A 26,582-nucleotide genomic window follows, 5' to 3' on the forward strand; every position below is an offset into this window, starting at 1 on the left:
GCTGCTGTGGGCGGGATGCAGACCACACAGTGAGTGGATAGGGTAAGCTTCTGAGTGACAAATCAGGGAACTAAATGCTGTGGGAGCATGTGGAACATTCAGGAAAGACTCACACCAAAAGAGAATTATATATAAGGAGAGATTTGGCCCTAAAGAACAATTGCAGGTTAGGTTGATCTGGAATGGCAAGTCAACATCCCCTCTTCTCCAGTGCAAGATGCCCCTAGATATTGGGAGCCTCCCCACAGATGCTTTTTAGGGCCAAATTATATATCCACAGATCCAATTAGGGACTCCTGCAGCATGCATACTTTGACTGCTAGAATTTGCTTTTTGTACTTGAATATTAGTTCTGCAGCATTTCAGTGAAAAGATGGAAATTCTTTAACCCTTTTTGATCCTGGATTTAACATAGTAGATGCATCAAATAAGAAAAATATATTCATTACTTGTCATTTTGGTGTAAATAACTAAGCATGAAACTATACACCTGGGCAAGCCCTATTAAATTGTGATGTATAAGGGGGACTTTCTTCTCTTCCCTGCTATACTTATGTTTTCTCTTGTCTCCCCTGCCCAGAACAGGAACTGCTAAGGGCCCTGGGATCAGGGAGCTGAGGATGATGAATGGCACCTTCCCAGTGGCCCAAAGCATCTCTCATAGGGCCCTATGGAGAATGTAAAATTGGCACATGGGAAATGTGTCTTCCTATCAAGGCAGTTTACAGATTTTGATAGTTTACCCATGCTGGGGACCTGAGATCACAGCAACACAACTCACCCATTTCCCCCTGTGCATGGGTTGTTTATTCATAAGTGTGTGTTTGAATTAAGAATCTACAAAACAATAGCCATACTACCTAGGGTTGCCAAGTAGTACTCACCTCCGGAGCAGGGGACTCCCAGGTGGATCCCGTAGCGCGCGCGCACGCTGCATGCACGTCACTAGGAAGTGACGTTATGACGCCGGGCACGCTGGGGGTGGGGTTCCCCCCGGGGCCCGATTCCGCGGCGGTGGAAATCGGGCCTCCAAAGCGGGGGTTTACCCACCCCCACTTGGCAGCCCTAATACTACCAGTTAGGTGAAGAAGCCTCTGACTGAATAACTGAAGTGCCTAACCAGTCTTTATACTGTCTGATCCTATTACCGGTGGCTAGTACTTCCATTGCCAATTCCCAGAGAATATGGAAATATGAATTCCAGCTACAGAAACAGTCGTCAAACAAATATAAGAAATTAGTAAATGTTGCTCAAATGGAGGGGGGTTTTCCCTGCAAAAAATTGCAAGAGGAATTCCAGAGGAACTTGAGATATTGACAGTCAACCATTTGTTTTCTCTGACACTTCTCTATCACCTCCTTTGTGTACAGTGTTAGAGGACAGCATTCGGCGATGAAGGGGAAGGTTTAGAAAGGAACTATGTAGGAGAAAGGAGATAAATATCATATATTAATTCGTAATTACCCAGCCAAATATCTGCGGGTCTAAAAAGTGCATTTCTCTGCCATGCATACAACACAAGTGCATACTTTATGTCAGCTGCACTATTACATAGTTTATGGCTCTTTACCACTTGAGTTATGAATATAAGCATCCCATTCCATCTGAATAATATAACATAGCAGCTGCAGTAACATATAATTAAGTATTGAGCATTGAGGGAGAGCATCCCTCTCCTGGGATCCTAATAATGTCAATAGAAACCCTTCTACCAATTTAAGAGGGTCAGGTTTTAGTGAACAAGAAACCACAACATTTGAGAGCATCAAAATAGTAATTTTCTAGGCCTAGATATAGATCAGCTTAAATTTGAGAAATGTAGGGTAAATTTACCATGTACCCACCTTTCTGTAGCTCGCGGTGCCATAAGAGAAGTCCAGTTGCCTTCAGCTCCTAGGCCAGTTGTATTGCATTCTGCAGTGCTCAGGTTTAATGGCATGCTATTGTGAGGAAGTGGAGGGTAAATCTGAGCTCCAATTCCAACCCACAGTGAAGCAGTAAATCCACCAAGGAGACCTACAAATGCACCCTGAAAAATAGGAGGTTACATTATATTCAAACCTTAAGGAAAATATGCGAGGAAAAGCCTGTCTCATCTCCATGTCCTATTACAATTTCTAAACTCAGCCCAGATTGTCTGCTCGGTCCACACTAGGCACATGAATATGTATAATGAAATCCAAAGCTGCTTCTGCTTCTGGACAAAGCAACTTCAGGGACTGCATTAGGGGAAGGAGGTTATTAAACTCTCCCTTGCCCACCATTTTCCCTCTTCCAGGGTTTCCCAATGCATGTTTATAAAATAAATACATGCAATGTGTAATTTACACTGTAAGCACCATCCATGAGTTAAGCATGAACAAGGTACGCAGAGAAGCATTCTAGGTGGCTGCTTCCCTGCAAGGAACATCCTTCCACATAGAGCCAAAAGAGATGCAACAAAGAACACGCCTCTCTGTTCATCTGTCTTTACAAAAGCAGCATATGCAGGACAATTGGATAGGGATACGGATCATGCACGGAGGGAGAGGATGTTTAACACTTCAACCCCTGCATGGTTTCAACAATTGAAGCCAGCCCCCTGCATTGTTATTAACACATTTGAGGAGGGGGGAACAGGTTTCAATTACTGAAACTGAGAAGGCTTTGAAAGGTTAAATCCCTTCTTTCTCTGCACACCTGCAATCCAAATCAGGGTTTCAGGTACTTGTTGCTTGCCTTTTACAGAGGAAAACGTGGTTCAACCCCTTAGAATTCAAATAGGGACTAAAATGTTTGAATAAATAAGTAAAATTATAGGCCGTCCCATGTCAAAACTCCCTGCTCATGGAAAGTGAGACAGTTAGAAGAAAATCTAACAATCTTATCCCCAATAGTGCTAGTTTTCCAAGTGTACGGGGAGATTTCTGTACTTCCTGGCTTACAGAATGGTGATAAACCTCTTGTATTTTATTAAGTAAAATAAACAAGCCCTCTTTATTTTATAAATAAACCCTTTTATGAGAAGTTTGGCTAACTGCTGATACTGTTAACTTGACATATGTGCCACCTGGCAATTTTAATTACTATATGTTGTTGAAGGCTTTCACGGCCAGAGTCCATTAGTTGTAGATTTTCTGGGCTGTATGGCCATGGTCTTGGCATTGTAGTACCTGATGTTTCACCAGCAGCTGTGACTGGCATCCTCCGAGGTATAACACAGAAAGATGGCGTACTCTCTGTGTCAATGTGAGAAGAAAAATGGTAGGCAGGTAATTTATATCTACTCAGGTAAGGCTCAGTCATTATCTTGTAGGAGTTTCCCAGGCTGTGACATGCTAATGGAGGAGCTTTCCTGAGGAGGTTCTTTTGCATATGGATCGGCTATTGAAATTCTAATCTTATCTGTAGTGCTGTTGTAAGATGTTGACACAAAGAGTACTCCATCTTTCTGTGTTATACCTCTGAGGATGCCACAGCTGCTGGCAAAGCGTCAGGTACTACAATGCCAAGACTTCGGCCATACAGCCTGGAAAATCTACGATTTAATTACTATTTTTAAAATGGTTTTATGTAACTTTAATGTATTTTGCTATTTATGTAAAACTGTGTTGGAGAACGTTGTGAATCAAAAGACAGAGGAAAATATATGAAATTAAATATGCAACAGAGAGAAATCTGTTATTAAAAGATTAATCAGTGGCATTTAACTCATTGGGAACTATCGAAAGTTTATAAGAAAATAAGTGGCATATGTAGGTTTTATTCAACAAAAAAGCTAAACTATATGTATACCTGGTGAGAGTACTGATAGAGCCAAATCCACTGGAAAAGAGCCATTTTAGAAATTTAAGAGATGGGAACTTCCTCTAGAAGCCACTCTGGAGCCAGTGTAGTGGAGTGGCTAGAGTGATCAACAAGGAACTGGGCAACCCAGGTTCAGTTTCCCACTCTGCCATGGAAGCTTGCTGGGTGACCTTGGGTCAGTCACACACACTCATCCTAAAGTATTTAACAAGGCTGTTGTGAGGAAAAATGGAGGAGAGGAGAACTATGTAAGCCACTGTGGGTCTCCACTGGGAAGAAAGGTGGGGTATACATGAAGTAAAAATAAAAAGTAAAAATTAAAAGATCCAATTTTTGTTGGTGGTGGTGCTGAATTATGTGGATATAAACATCTAGAAATACTCTTAAATGTCATGAACTCAGCAAGGATGGTGTTTGCCCAGCATTGGAAGTCCCAATTGCTGACCAATAAATTTAGAGGAGCTAGAGAAAATATGTGATGTCATTAAAATGATAAAGTGAACAGCTTCACACAGATCTAAAAATACTGAGTATATGGGAGAAAGCTGGCAGCAATCATACTGAAGTCTGGAAAAAGAACTGGCCATCTAAGAAATAAATACATTTAGAAAATTAATGTTTGTCCTACCTAGGGTTGCCAAGTGCTTTTTTAGCCGCAGCAGGGGACTCCCGGCTGGCGGCTGGAGTGCGCGCGCACTGCACGCACGTCACCTGGAAGCGACATGACGACGCCGGGCACACTGGGGGCGGGGCCACGACCATCCGAGGGAAAACCATAGAGTTTTCCCTCGGATGACCGTGGCCCCGCCCCCAGCGTGCCTGGCATGGTTGCGTCACTTCCGGGTGACGTGCATGTCGGGGTGGGGTTCCCCCCGGGGCCCGATCCGCCAGCGGCGGGGAACGGGCCTCTGGGGCGGGGGTTTCCTCGCCCCCCCGGGGGGACTTGGCAAGCCTAGTCCTACCTCATCTATTTGCAATCAGGTATTTGTATCATTATTTTAAAAGAGATTGTTGTTTTATGTATTTTTGTATAGTATTTATTGAAATTTTTGTTAGATTATTTCTTTGAAGCTTTGCAGTATTTATTGAAAGTGATAACAAAATTGTTACTAAAAATAATAGGCTACCTCTTATCATATGGAAAATTCAGAAAAAGCTACTTACCACAGGATTAGCAAAAGGGAAGAGGATACCCAAAGAAAACAGTCCAAGAAGAGGTCCACCAATCATGCCAAAAATACTGAGAGCTGCCTGAGGAAGAAATAAAGTTCTATATTCAGAAATAAACTAAAATAGAGGGGGACATTATCCATACCACCCTAACCTACTTCTGGGTAGAATGGGATTAAATGTGATGATATGTAGACAGATAAATTATTATTTATGAAAATACGTCCACTTTCTCCCAGAAATCTGGGACTCAAAGCCGCTAACTAAATTAAACAACATATCATTTAAATCAATCAAAACATATGCCAGAAGTCAGTCACATAATTTCTCTGCTATCAAGTTGTGCCTTCCTTAAGTGAGTTTTGAAGCAGCTAGTTTGCAAAAGCAAGAAGCACTTTGCATGTAATGGAGACCAACATTTCCTTTTATAATCCACTGATTTCAGTGACTATTTCACAGTTTCAGCTGGACTAAAATTAGCTTAACTCAAAAAAAAATTAATTCATTCGATTTATACCCCGCTCTCCCCGCACACAGGCTCATGCATTTTAAGTGATTGATCTGCTTGAAGTTTAAATGTGTTCCATTCATAAATTCATAAATCTGTGGTCTTACAAGTTAAGCTGCATTGCTTAAACCACTTATGCAATTTAGCCTCATTTAAGGCTATTTCAGAAGTATGTAGTTTGAAGAATAAAAGATAACATTGAACCAGTGGGCGAGAGCACTGACTGTTCTGTTTTCTCAGGCAACTGAACATTAATTAAGAAATGATTAAATGCATACCTGCAACAAACCTCCTAAAAGTGATGCCACAGCAGCCATAGCAATGCATACTCCACCATAAAACAGACCTAAACAAGTAATGTATGCAAACATGTTAAATGACGGTTTTATAATTTATAATTTTGTGGCTATGCACCACAAATTCCATAGTGGCTTGTATTCAACCAGTCTGTTTCTATCTTCAGAAAAAAGGACACCAATTTCTACAAATCCCCTTTCACAATACAGACTCCTACTTTGACCCCTGCAAAGTAATGTTATGGAAGATTAGTTGAAATAACATAGGATTAGCAACTGCAAAATAATCTAGGATTAGCAATATGCATAATAACAGGATGAGTTATTTTTGTAATTCTTTGCCTACATAAAATGTTTTGAAGTTCATAGTTCTTTTTTTTCAGTTTTGCACCAAGGGACCTTAGAAACAGGAAATAATGGCTTTGAGATGGCAAAGCCCCCATACATGGGGTAGTTTAAATAGCAGTTTGCATGAATGACCTTACCTTCCTCCTTACAGAATTCATACACTAAATTATATTTTATTATGTTCACTATCCACAGAGATATAATTTGCAAAAAGGAAGTGAATCACATTCTAATCCTGGAATAAGAGATAATTTGTGCTAAACAGTGGTTCTCATGTATGTGTGTGTGTGTGTGTGTGTGTGTGTGTGTGTGTGTGTATATATATATATATATACACACACACACACACACACACAGATATATCAGTAATAACTGGGGAATACTGGAAATGTCCTGATGACATTCTACCCTTATATACCCCATACTTTACGGCCCTTTTTGATTTCTTTTTATCATCCTGACACATTCGGTTTAGAGGTCTGATCTAGTTCTGATAGTAGGCTTACTGATATTTTAGTTAACTTTTAAGATGTGCTAGTTCCGTGCAGTAGATTCCATAATACATGAGAAAATAAAGTTACTTCATTAAACAAGAATAAATGGAAAATATTTCATACAGACTTACTCATCCCCATAGAAATCCAAGACAATTTCCTTTCAGAGAGCGATGTAAAGTGAGGTTTAATTAGATCTTCTACAGTCACGGCTGCTAAAGCATTGATGCTAGAGGACACTGTACTAAGGAAGACAAAACATTTATTCATTTAAAATATTTACACCATGCCTCTGCATGCATATATCTAAGCAGAAGCTGAAAACATAATAAATAACAATATACACATTAAAATAGTAAATCATCATAGGAACACTAACAGCTGTATAAACAGGATAAAAACAGCACCAATTAAAACAACAAATTCCTATGAGGATAATGATCTTTAACAGTGCCATCCTAAACAAAGTTACACTCTTTTAACTCCACTGAATAACAGGGCAATCCTATGAAGAGTTATTCCAGTCTTAAACCCATTGAAATAAATCAGCATAGACTGGAATAACTCTACATAGAATTGCTGTGTGAAAATGATGGTAAAATAAAAACAGTGGTTGTATATAACCAGGACAACGACTAAAACTCTTAATTGAAAGATGGAGTACATTTTTCTAAACAGTCAGAAAAAAATCAAAATATCCCCACCCAAAAAAATCCTGTAAATCTTGTAATGGAAAGGGTAGAGAGTTCCACAACCTGGGTGCCACTACAGAAAATGCCCTATCTCTGGAGCTCTCCAACCTAGCCACTGACAGTAAACACAGAGTAGCGTATCTGATGGCAATCTTAAGTAGTGGACAGGTTTACACGGGAGAAAGTAATTCTTCAGATCCCAAAATGTATAGAGTTCAGCATATTATAATATATTTTATGTAGTACAATTATAGTAAATCCATATGGTATTAGGGTTGCCAGGTCCTCACTGGCCACTGGCGGGGGGCTGCCAGCTCCAGGTTAGGAGACTCCTGGAGATTTGGGATTGGAGTCTGGGGAGGACCGAGACCTCAGGGGGGTACAATGCCATAGAGTCCACCCACCACAGCATCCATTTTCTCTGGAGAAATGATCTCTGTAGCCTGGAAATGAGTTTTAATTCCAGGGGAACCCCAGGTTCCACCTGTGAGCTGGCAACCCTGTATGGTATATTAGATTTCACTTTCATATCTGTTTAGATTGGCATTTCACTAGCATGTTAATAACAAGTGTAATGAAATAAGGAGTTTATAAAATCTGCAACAATACTAGGGAGAAAAGCTGTAATCGACAAATGTTGTATTATAATTAAAGTGGGCCTGAGTACTCTCCTAAATTTCATTGAGGCAAAGTTTTATGGGAAGAAAAGCAGATGGCTTCATATCTTCAGGACTGCCTTTCCTCTTATCAGGGCCTTCTGCAGATGCCACCCTGCAAATGGACAAGATCAACAATCTCCCCATACACATGTATCTTAAATTATGCTCCCACCTTGTGGCATGGCCTGCCTGACGAGGTCAGGAAGGCGCCATCCCACACTTTTACCATTCTGAAAACTATGTAGAACAGAATTGCTCAGGAAGGCACTTATAAAAGGAAAGGAATTATGGACTACAGCACTGTGTAGAGGACATATTATCTGTTTGCTCTATGTATTATTCTACTGTGACTGCACTATTTTCTACTGATACACCATTTTTCACATTGTATCTCCATTCTGTACCATGTCTAATATTCTATAGCCCCGGTCACACAGGCCAGATAACGCAGGGGGGAGGCATGGCTATTTGCGCCGTCACAATTTGAGCTGCCACTACATGATCAGACGCAACGGCAGCGAACCGGGGATTTTTTCATCGGCACGTGTTTCCAGCACGCTTCCACCAAGGCAAGAGGAGCACGCTGGATCGATCAGACTGAGACAGTCTGTCTGCAGCCCATAGCAAATGGTTTGATAGTAGCCTTCCCCAGGTACTTTTTAACTCCGGACCTTCGGCAGTATGCTACGGGGTAGCAATGGGTGTGCGACGCTTGCCAGATGTTTCTGTCTGCTCGCGCCTGTATAATCCACCAGGCATTTGTGGCTCTCCCGCATCAATTTCTGCATGTGACGAGGCGAGGTCTACGGCACAGCGATGGCGGACACCTTTCCCAGCTCTCTGGGAAGGTGTGCCACACAGCAGCGGGAGGAGAGGTGCTGCTGGATCGGCACCTCCACGGGGGTTCGGGGGGAACTCCCAGGCCATAGGACTTGAGGATGAGCCTCTTTTCCTGCTACCTGCAGGGAGATGGAGGCTCCCCTCCGCCCTGATGGTCCCTCCCGCTGACTGTGTCCTCTTAGCAAGGCCATAAGCTGTGTTGATCTGGTCAAGCGCAGGAGATCTAGCGGAGGAGCGATCAAGAGCATGGTCAAGATAAAGACCAACAATGAACTGTGAGTTAAGGAGCGAACTGTGAGTTAAAATGAGCAAATTGTCTTCAGAATAGAAACCCCCCCAAAGGAAAAACTTTTTGAGCGAACGGAACTGTGCTGAGAGAGGGACGTCTCTCAGATGCATTTACATAAGTGGAGGAGAGGGGGAGAGAGAGAAACTATTGTAAACGGATACTTTGAAGCGGAAACCCCCCCCGAGACTTCTTAAGCGATTGAATTGTGCTGAGAGAGGGATGTCTCTCTGACGCATTTATAAAAGCGGAGGAGGGGGAGAGAGAGAGAGACGGCTGTAAACGGACATTTCTGAAAGACTTTATTTTTAAGCGTACAGGCCTGTTGTGGGAGATATCCATGAGCATCTAAGCGATTAAACAACGTAAAGCGATTTTCAGAGCCGGGGAGAAAGCAATTTTATATTGAAAATAAAGCGTTAAAATGGAGGACACTCCAAAAAAGTTGGCGAAAACAACTCCGAGAAGAAGGGAAGTAGACGTTATTCCACTTATAGTGAAAGCCACCAAGCCGATTCTGGAGCAACCTGTTGGTATTACCCATCAGCTTGCCAAGATAAATCAATAATTTGTGTCCCGGCAGTTCCAGTTGGCAACGATAGCAGAAAAAATGGAACTGAGGGCTTTTAAAGCAAAAGAGATGGACACTAAATTAAACAGCAATTTCAACGAGAAAAGGAGGAAAAGTACAAGAGAAACAGGAAAGATTTACAATGACTTAACTACTTCCTTGCAAGTGTTCTCAGAAAGTGTCACTTTAAATCCTGCTGAGAGAAAAGAGCTTGAATTTGCCTTCACAATCAAGAAACCTCTGAGACGCCACTGGGCCCCGAGGGCGAGACCAGAGAGGAAGAGGCTCAAGATTGGCGGTTTTATCCCTTTGAAGACGGAGGAAGACTGGGCTGCAGAATCTGGAGTGAACATCTAAGAAGATATTAAGATTGTAGAGAGTCTTAGTGTAGATGTAAAGGCGGAAGGACTCTGAAAGTTGCCTTTATGAAGCGAGCTGGAGGAGATGCTCGGGAAATCTTCTCATAACAAGTAATAAACAAACTAACATACAAGCTTAGAAAGACAGGTTCTCACAAAGTATATTGTTTATTAACAGCTTTTCTTTTTTTATTACTAATGGTAGCTTAACAGGGAATGATCTCCTAACCTTTGGATTTTAGTGTAGTATGGGTTGCTTTCTTTCTCCCTAATTGTAGTTACCCTTTCCCTATTTTTTCTTGGTAGTTTTTGTAGTATTAAAAAATTAAAAATCTCCTTCGGGGGCTTAAAAAAAATTTCTGCATGTGACCGGGGCCTATGATTATTTTAGATTTCTGTAATCCTAGTCCTAGTACATTGCTTATTAGGTGACTCATACTACTGATTGCATCAATTTTCACTGTGTAACCCATCCTGACAGTCAGTGAGAAAGGTAGACTATAAATATAGTAAATAAATACATAACAGTTTCTATATAAATGTCATCTTTATTTCTTTTTTGTTCCTTATTTACAGTGACATGACAGAACCAAAATGCTCTCAAAATAAACAAATGTGCCCTTAAATTCATATTCTCATTTATTAAAATTTGCTTTCATTGACTAAAATTAGCCTACATCAGTTACTTTATTCATCTACTGATTAATCTTATTAAAGACTGCTGTTGTAATTTTGATCCATTATTAACCATTTTTCTTCTTCAGTCCATTCATAATTAAATTACCTTAAAGTGCCACTGTAAGCACTAGCCACAAAAAGCCCCGGCATCCCTGGGAATTTATGCAGAATATCCAGTACCAGATATGGCATGAGCTGAAACATTCCAATATTAGTACATATTAGCACGTAGGTTTTTTCTATTGCTGTAGTTCGTCATCTATTTTTTTTAATCTAAGTTTAAATAAATATATATTTGTGACAGTAATTTTTCTAAATATGAGACAAAGCTCCTTTTAAATGCTTTTTCCTCTATTCAGTACATTCAAGTTATGAAATTTGCATCAGAACCTAGAGCTTATTCATTTCTTGAATTGGAAATACAGGGCTGGATCCAACCTTTTCCCGTTGTGAAAGGACATTTTAAAATTGAGCAAAGGAGGGAGTTTCTATCAAGTCCTATTTCCATCCTTGTCCCTCTGTGGTACATCAAGACCACTCTGATGGTTCACCACCAACACCCCGAGTATCTGGGGGGGGGGGAACCAGAGGGACTGCATCAAGAAGGGGAGGCAACAAAGATGTCTCATGAGCCAAACTTCTCTTGCAGTTCTCTGGGTCCAAGTCACTAACTCTGAATATTTTATTTATTTCTTAAATCCAGCTTGCAGCCTTAAACTGGAATTCTTATTCTGTTTGGGTGGAAGAAGGGGAGGAGCAAAGGATTCCAGGCAGTTGTGCCCGCCATTGGTCAGTCAGGTGGCTTACATGTACCTTTCTGTGGCCTGCTATATGGATGAGAGAGGCAGCAGACCTAATAGTCCAGCTCCAATTTGGCCCATACTGCATGCTGGAAAAGAAGAAGACTGAAGGCAGCCTGGACACCTTCATTCTTCTTTCCACAAGGATGTCTTCTGACTGTGTCAGTGAACCCAAAACTATGCATTAGAAAATTTTAATACTATACCTGGTCCAGTGCTGACACACATTTTGCTGTCCATGGGTCACAGCCCTTATAAATGGAGTACATTGCTAATCCACATAGCACTGCACACGCAAGAATTGCCCAAAGCCCCAAAAGGTTTATATAGAGAGATCTGTGAGGAAATAACAACAAAGGAAGAGCTTTTACATATTGGAACAGTATGAAAATATCAACTGAATAATTGTACAATTATTATGCTTGTACTATACCTGTATTAATTTCCTTTAGGCAGCCAAAAGAAAGAAAATTCTAGGTAAGAACACATTTGTTTCTTTGGCTAAAAAACCAGCCTAAAACTGCTAGCACTTGCATGTGTGTGTGTGTGTGTGCGCGCATACATAGGTTTTTTAAAAGTCATTTGTCTATCCTGTTCAGCTGCTAGGACATCACAAAATGTTCACAAACATTCTGAGTCTCAGCACTGAAAGTCCCATCCAACTTTTCAGTGAACAATCACCAGGCTCTGCCCACACATTTTGAAATGATAGCTGGATTAGCTTCAGTACACTGCTCTCTAAAGAGCTGCCTCTTCTCTTGTGTTCCTTTTCATGACTGTTTGCCTTTGCAACAAACTTGTTAACCTTTCAGCACCAGGCTAAAATTTTAATTTTCTCAAACATTTTATGCTATTGGTTTTTAAGCTCCTCCTGGGGCTTTATCTGTTGCCCGTTTTCCTTCAGTCTATATTCATTTTAAGCTTGCTGTGCTTTTAGGCTACCTCACACTTTTGTGATGTTTAGTTTTAATATTTTTATACTGAGGTATGCAGAAAAACATCTACTTCTGCTTCATTGACTATGCTAAAGCTTTTAACTGTGTGGATCACAACAAACTATGGCAGGTCCTTAAAGAGATGGGAGTACCAGACCACCTCACATGTCTCTTGAGAAACCTGTATAAGGGCCAAGAAGCGACAGTTAGAACCGGATATGGAACAACTGATTGGTTTAGCATAGGAAAAGGAGTACGACAAGGATGTATATTGTCACCTTGCTTATTTAATATATATGCAGAGTACATCATGCGAAATGCTGGCCTGGATGAATCACAAGCGGGAATTAAGATTGCTGGGGAAAAGATCAACAATCTCAGATATGCAGACGATACCACTCTAATGGCAGAAAGTGAAGAGGACCTCAAGAGCCTCCTGCTCAGGGTAAAAGAGGAGAGCGCAAAAGTGGGCTTGAAGCTCAACATCAAAAAAACTAAGATTATGGCATCTGGCCACATCACTCCTTGGCAAATAGAAGGGGAAGTCGTGGAAGTGGTGACAGACTTCACGTTCCTGGGATCCCAGATCACCGCAGACTGTGACAGCAGCCATGAAATTAAAAGACGCCTGCTCCTTGGGAGGAAAGCGATGGTGAACCTAAACAGCATGATAAAAAGTAGAGACATCACCCTTCCAACAAAAGTCTGCATGGTCAAAGCAATGGTATTCCCAGTAGTCATGTATGGCTGCGAGAGTTGGACTATAAGGAAGGCCGAGCGCCGAAGAATAGATTCTTTTGAACTATGGTGCTGGAGAAGACTCTTGAGAGTCCCTTGGACTGCAAGAAGATCAAATCAGTCAATCCTAAAAGAAATCAACCCTGACTGTTCCCTGGAAGGCCAGATAATGAAACTGAAGCTCAAATACTTTGGCCACCAAATGAGAAGGGAGCACTCACTGGAGAAGACCCTGATGCTGGGAAAGATTGAAGGTCAAAGAAGACGGGGACGGCAAAGGATGAGATGGTTAGACAGTGTCATAGATGCAACGAACAGGAAGTTGAGCCAACTTCAGAGGACGGCAGAAGACCGGAAGGCCTGGAGAGAGCTCGTCCATGGGGTCGCGAAGAGTCGGACTCGACTGTGCGACTGAACAACAACAACATGCTGATTTTATTGGTGTGTTGTGTTATTGTTTTATGTACTGCTACTATTTTTTGGAAACAATGTCAAGCAAAAGGTTTTGGTGAACAGAAATGTAACAACTGTGCACTTGTTGTTCTAAAAAGTTATCTACATCTGCCAGAAGATATTGGATTGCATTCCTTCTTCTACTAACTGAGGAACCTTAATTCAAGATGACTTTACCTGGAGCCTGAGTATCGTTCAAGACTGCAAGCATTTGGGTATTTTTAGTTAAGCGGGTTTATGAAGTCCATTTTGTGTACTTTTATTTATATCCCACCCACCCTGCGGACTCAAAGTAGCTTACAACATCCATCTCTCCTCCTCCATTTATCCCCACAACAACCACCCTATGAGATAGGTTAGATTAGACAGAATGACTGATTTGATCCAGATCTCCCAGAGCCTTGTCCAACACTTTAACCATGTGTTATAGTTTTATGTGTGTGGGGGGTGTGTGTGTGTTAAATTACTCTTGGGATAACTGTTGAGATTGCACATTGTACAAATCCCACAAGAAGTCAACAGATTTTCACAATTTGTGGCATGACTGAAGACACACAGCTCATGTATTCCTCCTCACATTTACCCATTTCAACTCCTATATTTTCTGATACCTTTTATTAATAAAATCCAAAAATGAAAGTCATGTTAAATGGCATTTGTTTTTGGATTTTATTTTAAAATGAACATAATTATGTTTACTTTTGGATTTTGCTTTGGACCAATGTGTCCACCTGCCAACTCTCCTGCTGAGTGACATTCAACATTTTAATAACTGCCTTGTCCTCTCTTTGGCTGCAGTCCCGACATCTATAAACCTAATCAATGTGGAATAAAACTTTTTAAAATGTGAAAGCTTCAGCTACGCATTGCTTGTGACTTTTAAATATGGCTTTGGGGCATACATAGAGATCTAGGATTATTCTCTTGCCTCCCTGTAATTATGATAAAGGAACCTGTCTAATCTTGTTTCAAATCATTTTGTTTTGTACTCCCTTCAATGACCCTCACTGTGTTTATTCTGCACTGACATAACTGAAATCCTTTTCCCTATATGACACCTAACAATTATGTACATGAGCAAAAGCTCTCTTTGGTTGAGGAAACAATCATTTGTATGAGTAATGATCTGTGAATTGCTTTATGCCTTGGTTTCTGATTAACAAATCAAAACATGAGGTTGCTTTATACTGAGTCAGACCATTGGTTCATCTAACCAGATGTATTTGCTTTTGGCATGGTTCACAGGGCAGCACAGGTTATTATTACTCTTCATTACTACATTTTATGTACCTACATTGTCAACAATGAAATTCTAAATGAAAATGCTTTTGAAGAATGGGAAAAAGTCATTAAGAGCAAAAAGCAAACTGACTTACACTTTTGCTTGAAATCTGCTTTTGCAGGCAATGTATCGCTGAACCTGAGACTGGTTTACACCATATACACCAAGCCAGGTGAAAGTTCCACCTATGATAATTGTCCAGAATGTGTGCCTTTGCAAAGGATTGGGATCAAATCTAAATGGAAGAAAAACAGTAATTGTAACATTTCTGTGGGGGCTAAGAAGCAGTGACAATATGATCACAGTAGGTTTCATGACAGAGTGGCTTACCATTCCCCAGTCTGGCACACTAACCACCCTTTAGTAGCATTCAGACTTGATTATTGCAGTCAGTTATAGGTCGGCTTTTGAAAAGTTCTCCAAAACTTCATTTGATAAGGAATACAGCAGGCTTGCTAACCAATGAGCACATCTTACCTGTACTTCATGAACTTTCTGTTTGTTTCTGGGCATAACTCAAAGTGCTAGTTTTGACCTTTAAAACATTACACTTTCTGAGGCCGGAATAGCTGAAAACTCTGCTAGCTGAGATCTCATTTTTCCATGTGTTCCTACCTTTGGAGGTTAGGTGCATGGTTACGGGAGACTGCACCTTTTCTGTGGTTGTGCCCCACCCATGGCACTCTATCCCTAGACAAGGTTGTCTGTCTTTGTTAAACTTCAAGCAAAGACATAACTCAAAGTGCTAGTTTTGACCTTTAAAACATTACACTTTCTGAGGCCAGAATAGCTGAAAACTCTGCTAGCTGAGATCTAATTTTTCCATGTGTTCCTACCTTTGGAGGTTAGGTGCATGGTTACGGGAGACTGCACCTTTTCTGTGGTTGTGCCCCACCCATGGCACTCTATCCCTAGACAAGGTTGTCTGTCTTTGTTAAACTTCAAGCAAAGACTATCCTGTTTGCCTGAGCCTTTGGTGGTTAGTAGTTTTTGTTAATTATAAACTGATGATAAAGCTGTTCTTACTGCTGTTTGGCTGACCGGATTACCTCTTGGGTTGTATGTCATTTTTGTCCTCCCTCTCCTTGATTAATTAATATCAATTACTTTTAACTGCTACTGTACTGGTTAATATGTTAGTGGGATTTTGTTATTGTCTTTATTATTTATGATTTTTAGGGATGATTGGTGGAAGGGACGGGTAGAAATGTTTAAACTAAATAGTAGGTAAATAAATATTAGAATATAAAATAAGTAATACCAAATATACAAGTTAGTTAGCAGTAAGACCATGTATTTGTCTAGCTGTTAGTCAAGTGGCAAATAAGGTTACAGTTTTTGAAAAATGCTGACATTGGATATGAACCTAAAAAAGAGACCTGACAGAGACACATATCCAAGTTATCACAGATCAGAGCCTGGAGAGAGCTATTTGACTAACACACCAGCAAGCATCAGGTTAAATACCTAAACAAATATTATTTGGAAATGTTTTGGTTTTTTTCCAGAAGGTTATACTTCCATACTATAGGCCTGGGCCAACTCAGAGAGGATCTATCAGAGCCAGCCATTCTCTCCTGGCAAGAAAGAATTAGGTGGGATAGGCAAGGGTCTAGTGAGCACAGGTCAACAGACAACGAGCTGCAACAAACTGGTCCGCATCCTGAGGCTGCAAGAACATAAGATGAGGCCCTGAACAAGGGATGAGTCTAAAGTTTGATTTTAAAGTGACGAATTTACTTGCATGATCTTGCATGCACCCAAGTCTTGTTTAAGTAGTGTTGCTAAGCATACATTGCTAATACAAAACAATATTAGAATGCCAGTGCCATGCCCACCAGCCTATGGATCTTTGGTGGGTTAAAGTTGCATGCAAAGCAGCTGAGAACCTGCTTTAAACAAGACACTGAGAATGCGAAAGATAACACAGGTAAGATCTTCTTACCCACCAAAATCATATTTAAACAAGGTCCAAGTTAGAGTAAATGTAAATGATGTTATTTTGCAAACACAATGGGATACTGAGCAGCTACCCAATTGAGTAAGAAGATTATGTTGGTTGGAACTACTTTGCTGATCAATAGTGTGCTGATGTACAAATGGTGAAAATCTTTGCTACAATCACAGCAATAGAGGAGGCTCTAAAATGAAGTCTAATTTATGTTCAGACATATTTGCCTCAAGTATTTATGTAACTGTGTTCTAGTCATCCTTGTGTCTTTAGAGCCCACTGCTCTTTGTTAATCTCCATGGCAATGCACAGGTTTTAGAAAGCAGAATTGTATTCATAACTCTCCTGATTCTACCCAACTGGACCACCCAGTGCTGCCCATTCAAGATTCCCCTCCACTTAGGGAGGATTTTTCAGCAATGAACAGATAGCAGAAAACACAGACTTCAGGATTACAGGTGTGCTTGTTAGTTGAATCTCCATCTGTAAACAGAGCAGCTTCACTTGTGGCTGTGGCCCTGGGACCATGAACTGCCCATGCAACTCCATTGGCTTCAAATAAAGTTATTCTTGATTTCCCTATATACACTCTTTTCTTAATTAAAACTGAAACGTCAATAACAAAATCTGAGTAAATTCAGTTTTCTTACATGAAAATTCATTACAGATTCTCTGTTTCTAAAGATGCCAGCCTCCAGGTGGGACCTGGGGATCCCTTGGAATTATAGGTTGTCTCCAGACTACAGAGATCAGTTCTGCTGGAGCAAATGGGTGCTTTGGAGGGTGAACTCTATGGCATTGTACCCCACTGAGGTCCCTGTCCTCCCCAGGCTCCAACCCCAAATCTCCAGGAGTTTCCCAACCTGGATCTGGCAACCCTACTGCCCCGTCCCCTGTTGGTGGCTGGGGGGGACCTGGCAACCCCAGGCCAGTGGCAAACAAAACAGTAGCAGGTCCTCACATGATACTTTGTTTCTGTTGCTGATTTCAATCCAAGCTAAACTTTGCTTTGGCTTTTCCTTAGCTAGGTTGTAGGTAAGGATGCCTGTAACTTGACCTTATATAATACAATTATGTATTATTTTAAGAATACCAGCCATTAAGCCATATTCTTACCACCACTTCATAAATCTAGGATTTTGACATAAGTATATAATTACGGGAAGTAAAAAGTAAAAATGGTTATCAGAAATACATTTTAAACTGGTTTGCAATGCATAAGTGATCCCTTTGTACAAAATTAACAGATAACTTTAGCTTATATATAAAGAAAGCCCAAGCTGCATTCCACTTGCTCAATGGGGCTTTCCTGCTCCAACTCTTGTAAAACCATTCAAGGAGCTTTCTGGAATGGCATATGATGGAGGGTAGGGGGCTGCTGTGAGAAGTATTAGCTAAAAGCAAAGATCTCTCCCCGTGAGTGGAATTGCCTTCTGCTTGTGCTCTTTGGATTTTATCACTCTTAATTTGGCAAAATCTATTCTATAAATATAATATCAATAACAAAATAATTGTAAACTGATTGCTGAAATAAGTCTGCTGATCTCAACAACACATACGTCAAATAAAATGCTTAAGATTTTATTTTAAGACGCTTCTTTAAAATTGCAGCTCCCTCCCAAATGAAAAACTTACTCCCAAAAATTTAATCTTCCTCCATGGTAGGAATCATTTAGAATAGGACCAATACCACCTTGAACCACCACAGCACGTATAATCACAGCTGCAAACCCAGCTACCATGATTCCAACTTGGAAAACATCAGTCCAGACTACTGCCTTTAGACCACCCTGTATGGGAAAGAACAGACACAGACCAGTACATAAGCCCAGATCAATTCTTGGTGGGAAAAAATATTCAAAGGGAAGGAAAGGCACAGAAAAGACAGGCTCTATATTTAATGCTCTTTACAACTTTAAGCACTCAGTGCATTTCCACAAATGTGTGTCTATTCAAAGGCAAGTTAATAATGTTTTACTATGGTAATAATAGTAGGACTATATTGTTTAAACTACATTAATAGATTTATAGATAACTGGAGAATTCACTACAGCTTTGGGAAGTATGTTGGGGAAAATACAGTTTTAGTTAAAGTTGAGTATAATACTTTTTATTTGTAAATATAATAATAAATGGTTAATAGAAAACTAGCAACTTTAAAATGAACAGCAGACCTACCAGTGTGCAGTAGAAAGTACAGACCGTTCCTGTTGCAATCACTGCACCCCACAAGTCAAATCCTGTAACTAGAAGAGAAAATATAAAGGGAAATGATATTATTTAAAAGGAAACTACATTTACATTAGCACGATAGATGGTAGATTTAGAACTAATTAATTGAACCACAACTGCAAAAACCTGGAAATAATTAAAGGAGGTAGTTAACTAACATCAGCTATTAATAGTTTCTTCTTTAGAGGCTATTTAGAACAATACCCACAGAGGACAACAGGATCTATCAAGATCTATCAAGATATAGAACCTCCATGTTCAGAGGCAAGTATACATCATGACCAGGGCCGAATTTAGACTTGCTGAGGCCCTAAGCTATACAAAACCCAGAGGCCCCCTACTGTTTTAAATCACATCAGCTGGTCTCAGAAAAATTTAAAATATATACGCCTTTTTAATATTTGAAATCATTTTTTAGATTGTGTTTTTATTCGAGGCCCCTGCAGATTGCGAGGCCCTAAGCTGTAGCTTATTTAGCTTATGCGTAAATCCGGCACTGATCATGACTACCAGATGCTGGCAACAAATAATAAGGGGGGGGGGACTTTAATCACATTTATGTCCTGGAAAGCGCAGCAGCATCTGGGTAGCCCCTTCTGAAAACAGAATGCTAGACTCGATGAACATTTATCTTATCCTCAATGCAATTTGAACATTCATATCATATATCCTGAAGAACATACGAAGACAGTACAATCTGGATACTTGGCAGTCCAGCTGTTTTGCTTACCAAAGGATTGTTTCCAAAATGGTAAAAAATTATACAAAAATGGACAAATGTGGTGCACAATGCTAAGATTCACATGAGCTCCGTAAGTTCTTATAGTTGCAGAACTGTTGCAGAACAGTTTCTATGCTTTTAGGTAATGGATTTCTCTGTTTAGGGGACTACAATAGATGGTGCAGGGACTTGGTGCAGGGACACATCATACTGTTAACACAACAAGCTATTAACCAGTCAGAACTTATTTACCAGTGCAGGTTTTAGCCTATACAATCCTAACAGCTTTGGACCAGGTTATCTGAAGGCCTGCCTTCATCCATACGAGCCTGCCTGTTCTTTGTGGTCATCAGATGGCAGAAGGTCTGCAGGTTCCCACACCTTAGGGCTGCCAGCTCTGGCCTGGGAAATTCCTGGAGATTTTGGGGGTGGAGCCTAAGAAGAGTAGGGTTGGGGAGGGGAGATACCTCAGGAGGGTATAATGCCAAACAGTCCACCCTCCAAAGCAACCATTGTCTCCAGGGGAACTGATCTCTGTCACCTGGAGATCAATTGTAATCCTGGGAGAACGGCAGGCCCCACACGGAGGTTGGAAACCCTACCACACTTTCCAAGATGTGTTGTACGTGGGAACAGGACTTTGTCTGGGAATACAATCTTCTCTATTACAGTTGTGGAATACCCTTCCCACAGAAATAAGTATAGAAAATGATTTTATTATTAGATTTGTATTCTTTTATGATGGATTATTGCTTCTGTCCTATTATAATGTGGAATTTCTGATATGGGTGGTTTAAATTGTGTGTTTTAGAATAGTTTTACTTTTTATTTTTTCAAAGCCACATTGTAGACTGTTTAAGTAAAAGAATGGAGTATAAATATTTTAATCAAATACATAAATACTGCATGTGCTTTATTTATTTAAAATATAAATAATATAATATAAATAATATAATATAATATAATAAGTAATATACAATATATCATTTATAGCAAGCCATTCTAAAACGTTCAAGGCAGCTTACAGTCAACTAACCTTAAAAATACATCACAAAATATCATTAAAACATGAACAAAAATACTAGTAAAAACACTTATTACTATAAGCTAGCAAAAAGCCATACCAGTTTAACAACCAGCCAGCCTAATCAATGGGAGATAAGTACATCACTGGAAACAGCCCAATCAAAACACATCAGTCTCTGCAGCAAAGGACTGCCTTGCAGGTTCTTCAAAAAGCTTCAAGCAATGGTGCCCTACACACACATCCTATCTGTAGTCTATAGTGTTAGAGGCTATGACACAAAATATCTATGACCATTCTGCAGAGGTGAGCACCATCCAGATGGTGAGAACAATAAGCAAAGACTACTGTGAGGATGGCAGCTTGGGCACTGGTTGAAAAAGAGAATAGATTCATCCATTGACCATTCATACTTTCCCCCCTCCCTCCAAAAATAACCATACATACATGTTATAGATTTTCCCCCCATATCACAGTACTTGGCCCATACACCCTAGAATGTTTACACAAATAAGCTGCAGGATTTGAGACTGAAAGCTGAACATAGCCACGAGTCAGTTCTTAAAACTTTCATAGTTGCTGTTCAAATGCTGGAATTCCAGCTAAGAAAACTTCTGCTGAAGTCAGCATGAATTGGAAGCCACAATATAGTAAATTGTGTTGGTGTTTTTTTTAAAGTTCTGTTACATTACCATGCATTCTTCTTACCTTGATTTAAAGCTAAGGCTGGAGCATAAATGACAATTCCGGTATATAATATCTGGATAGGAGAAGACATAGACAAAACATAAAAATCATCCTACTGAAACCTGACTTAACAGTGCTATCAAGGCTATTTCCACACTTACCATTTAGTCTGGAATTGTCTTCACTTAGTTTTAAGGGGAAATCTAGACAATGTTGTTAGCAGTACCTGGAATTCAAGTGTTTTCTGTGTCACTTTCCCATCCATTTCAGATTTGATTTGATTTAACATAAAACACAATTATAAGCCCAGGTTACTGTTGAGGTTTCTCAGGACTACTGTACCTTGATTATTTTTTTTGCCTTTGTTTCTTCCAGTTTTAAATCACTTCCTGTTCCTTTGTTGAATATAACTTAAAGTCCAAGAATCTTATGCACAGAATAGATTTTATGGTATGCTATAGAACTTCCGCTGATTTTACCCTTTAGCAGTGCATAACAACCTTTGTGCTAATAGTCCCCGAATCTCTGATCAAATGCAAGATACAGAACATTGTTCTGAGAGTATTCAGCATCATAATCCCTACACCACAGGTAAATACCATCAAATTCAAAATCAACCCAAGTACATGTTACAAAATAATTCTGATTTTACCTGACTCTTTGTGTTTGCTTTCTTTATCCTCTGCCTTAGATGTGTGGACACTAATGACACTGTGAAATAATGCCTGTTTAATAATGGACAAAGATCTTTGGTATCTTAAAGAGCCACAAATGTATTGCGACATTGTTCATATGATGAATTAAATTCTTGACTATAATTATGCATGCTGTGATATTGTTATCATCTGGTATCACAGGACTCTACCAGAGAGCTGCCGTTCTGAAATTTGTTCCTAACAATGAATGTTTTCTGCATGATATAGACATGAAATATTGCTCAAGGACATTTAAACTGAGCCACCTTTTCCCTGACAGATTATATATGTGTGTGTTTGTTTCAATTCCTTTGCCATCTCCAAGATTCCACAGTGTGGTATAGTGGGTTAGAGTATAAGGTTAGGACTATCCCACAGAGTTGTTAGGAGTGTAAAATGGAGAATGAGTGAACTATGTATGCCACATTCAATTAATTGGAGTGAGGGCATGATAAAAATAATAAATAAAAATTCATATCTTCTTGTGCCTTCTTTTCTGTCTTCCTCCTTATCATACTAGTATCTTGCATAATTTTAAAAAGCAGATATAACTGTTGAAGAGCGTTCCAATACCAGTTTTCCTTGTAGTGTAAGATTCCTATGGTACTATTTTGGGACATGTAGGAAGGACAGCCAAAATGCTGAGCAGGCTGACATTTCTAGAGGACTGATTTCCATACTTTAGTCTCAAACAAACTCTAGCAATTGCTGTCTCCACTACTTTCCACCAAATAAATGGAATAAATAGCACCTTTGATGTTTATGAGGGAAAAACTGTTTTTGAATTTTGGCACATAAGAGCCCTACTGGATAAGACCAGTGGCCAACCAGTTCCTTCGGTGGTCCAAGAACAAGGCAGAGAAGTTGAGGCCTTTCCCTGATATTGTCTCCTGGCACTGGTATTCAAAGGTTTACTGCCTCTGAATATAGAGATTCCCTTTAGTCACCATGGCTAGTAGCCACTGATAGACATCTCTGCCATTAATCTATCTAATCTTCTTTTAATATTGTCTATGCCTGTGGTCATCAACTGCATCCTCTGGCAGCGAATTGTACATTTTAATCATTCAATGTTTAAAGAGGTATTTCCTTTTGTCCATCCTGAATCTACTGTCCATCAGCTTCGTTGGATGCAGAAAAAGTTCTCTCTGTCCACTATCTCCACCCCATGCAGAATGTTATAAACTTCTATCATGTCCCCCTCCCCCTTAGTTGTCTGTTTTCTAAATGGACACGTTCCAGATTCCTCAGCCTTTCTTCATAGAATCCCTAATCAACTTGTTTGCCCTTGTTCTGCAATGTCCTTGAGATGTGCAGTGTCCATTACCAGAACTGTGCACAGTATTCCAAATTAGGCTTCACCATGGATCTATACTAGGGGTGTGCATTCAGTAAAGCCAAAGGGGAAAAAACCCTGTGATCTGATTCGGCTGCCGAATATTGAATGCTGGGGGGGAAAACACCCCAAAATTGGCTTTTTTTGGCATTACCAAATATAGGCACGGTGGGGGTTTAAACTTTAAAGGGCTCAATTTACCGTCTTTTCCCTGCCGTTTTTATCTGTTTCCTGCCCTTTGCTCTGCTTTCCAGGAGGGAGGGGGTAGAGGGACTTTCCATACAGCCAATAGGAGGAAATAAGGACACCCTTCTGTCATGACAAGATTTGATAAGTGCTCCCCCCCTCCCTCCTCTTCTTACGGGGGCTACTGTAAGCTCTTGGAGGATTGGCTACACTAGGGGTGTGTGGCCTAATATGCAAAGGAGCTCCTGCTACCAGTAGAGCCCTGCTTCACGTTCATTGTCGGTCAATTTATCTGACCACGCTCAATTTTACGCCATTCCACTCGATCTCCGGCGCTTGTTCCAGTCAGTCCAGCTTGTGCCCAAAGGCCACTCAGCGACTGGTCCTTCGAGGCAGAGGGGAGCCTCAATTCTCCGGCATTGCGCCATCGAAGAGGCTACCCCTCAAAAGCCCCCTGGCCTGGAGCCTATCGCAAAGGCTCCGCGGAGGTGTCACTTGAGGTGGCACCCCACCAGGCCGCTGGTGTGCAATTCGCCCTCCTCCATTGTGAGGAGAGCGTCCGCCATCGCTGTGCTGTTGACCGGAAGTCCCTATATCACGGAAGTGATAAGTGACTTGACCAGGTTAACTCCGTTAGTCAGTGGCAGAGTACAAAACACTGTTCAAAACACACTCGCTGAACAACCCTGTTCTAAACTGTGTTTTAGGTTATTTCCTGGTAAACGTTATAGGTAATTGGGTAACTTTATATTTTTTACTGAGAACTTAGAAGAGCACTTAAATTATTTTCTGAATATTACCCCGACAACTATCTGGGGATTTTGTTCCAGGAAAATGGCCCAAGATCTAGGAATATAAGCATGGTACCACTAAAGGCTGCCAGGAGTGTTGGGGCTATTTAGAGAGAACCCACCCCACCCCACCCCACCCCACCCTGCTTCTTAAACCTTATCAGCAGACATTTTAACCTTGATGGAGAGACACACATTCAGACCTACAAAATCGCTGTTACCAGAATAAGGTGATATGGCTATACCTATGGCCCATCACTAATACCAGGAGTCTAAGTACAAGTATACAAGGAAACAACATCCGGTTTAATTATATGTGTACTAAAACTCTGTAACAGGTCTTTGAATGTGTGTCTAGAATATATAGATATTAGTGACCACTGAGGAAGGCCCTTAGGGGCCGAAACGCGTTTGGTCTTTAGTTGTAAAGTATTTACCCATCATATGTATGTATAGTGGATAAGCTTTTATAGTCTGATCTTAGACAAAGTAATTTTTAATCAGGAAAGTTTTAACATGTGTACACCTTAATAAATATTTGTACTTATATATATATGGTTTAGCGTAGCCCTTTTTGGTTCGTAGTCATATCCTGGGTTGAGTCCCCCCCCCTTTTTTTCCAGTTCCATCCCCAAATCTCCAGGAATTTCCCAACCTGGGATTGGCAACCCTACTTCTGGGGCATCTGGCTGGCACTGAGCAGATGGACCTTTGTTCTGATCTAGGAGGGCCCTCCTTTGGTCCTTCAGAACTACAGAAGAGCTAATCAGAGGACAGACTCCATCTTCTTTCCAGTGAGTGATCAGAACATTTCCTTCATTGTCAGGGGGTGTGGCATATGCTAATGAGTTATGCTAATGAGTTATGGTTTTTTTAATGTTTAATGAGCTCCTGCACCTCTTTTTCTACGAAATGACCCCTGGCTAGAAGGATCACTGTATGTAACCCTACCCAGTTCTTAGGAATTATACAGAACTTATTGATTTGTAATGTATTCTATGCTGCCTAGAATGCATTAAGATGATTGTGAATCATCTCATAGGGAAGCAATGTTAAGCTTCGTCTTGAACAGGGATTGAAGTTCAAGACTACTGCGTCCAATCGGATTCAAATGTATATAAGCGGGAAAGACTCTGATTGGTCCTTATTGTCTCAACCTGATAGGTTGTTTATCTGTATAGTAGGCGTGGCTATATTAGCCCGGAATGTTTAAATACTGAACAAGCTGCAATGGAAAGCTGATGGGAGTTCGGGCTATCAAGAGAAGTTGTACCGTGTCAGAGAAGTTGATCGTCGAGCTGAAATAAACCTGAGTTTTGCTGAATCACTCTCTGGCTATTTTGTTGAGCGCAGACTTAACAAATTGGTGACGAGGATGGGATTCTAGTGCGGGTAGGCAGCCCCGCTGGTCCCAACCCCACGACGGACAACAGCGACCAGCAACTCGCCGTGGCAGAGCCGCAACAGGCACCACCAGAGCCGGTGGCAGCGATTGCAGCTATGGCCAATAGCCCGAAGTTCGAGGCATTCGAACCAACGACCGAGGACTGGGACGCTTACCTGCTGAGGTTCGGGTTCCACCTCGAAGCGAGCGATATCACTTCGGAGGAGATGAAGCGAGCTACCCTCCTGAGCTCTTGTGGCAAGAGCGTGTTCGATATCGCCCGGTCCCTGGTGGCACCAGCGGACAATTCGAGGCATTCGAACCAACGACCGAGGACTGGGACGCTTACCTGCTGAGGTTCGGGTTCCACCTCGAAGCGAGCGATATCACTTCGGAGGAGATGAAGCGAGCTACCCTCCTGAGCTCTTGTGGCAAGAGCGTGTTCGATATCGCCCGGTCCCTGGTGGCACCAGCGGACATCACGACCGTGGCCTTCAAGGAGCTGACAGACAAGCTGAAGGCACACTTCTCCCCGCAGCCTTCGGAGATTGCGTAGGACGAACGACTGCAGCAGCGGTTGTTCGCCAAGAAGACCCTGACTTGGGCCGACGCTTATTCTGAGGCCGTCGCCGCCGAAGCCGCTGACAAGTCGACCCGAGAGGTGAGACAGCGTTTAGCC

At 40.9% G+C, this 26,582-nt stretch overlaps 1 protein-coding gene across 1 annotated transcript in view; it reads right to left on the reverse strand.

Moving 5' to 3' along the window:
• Positions 1-26,582, reverse strand: part of LOC107118896 (sodium-coupled monocarboxylate transporter 1-like) — a 53,254-nt gene that overhangs the window by 11,450 nt on the left and 15,222 nt on the right. Inside the window, exons 3-12 of the mRNA XM_015421287.1 lie at positions 21,533-21,584; positions 19,026-19,093; positions 18,483-18,637; positions 14,991-15,131; positions 11,695-11,824; positions 10,795-10,883; positions 6,735-6,847; positions 5,744-5,811; positions 4,952-5,038; positions 1,846-2,030 (exon numbers count right to left, since the gene is read on the reverse strand). Coding sequence (XP_015276773.1) covers positions 1,846-2,030; positions 4,952-5,038; positions 5,744-5,811; positions 6,735-6,847; positions 10,795-10,883; positions 11,695-11,824; positions 14,991-15,131; positions 18,483-18,637; positions 19,026-19,093; positions 21,533-21,584 — 1,088 coding nt within the window. The remainder of the gene's footprint in view (positions 1-1,845; positions 2,031-4,951; positions 5,039-5,743; positions 5,812-6,734; positions 6,848-10,794; positions 10,884-11,694; positions 11,825-14,990; positions 15,132-18,482; positions 18,638-19,025; positions 19,094-21,532; positions 21,585-26,582) is intronic.

The sequence above is a fragment of the Gekko japonicus genome, unplaced genomic scaffold (assembly GCF_001447785.1).
Source record: "Gekko japonicus isolate JY-2015 unplaced genomic scaffold, Gekko_japonicus_V1.1 scaffold443, whole genome shotgun sequence".
In the NCBI taxonomy this organism is placed as follows: Eukaryota; Metazoa; Chordata; class Lepidosauria; order Squamata; family Gekkonidae; genus Gekko; species Gekko japonicus.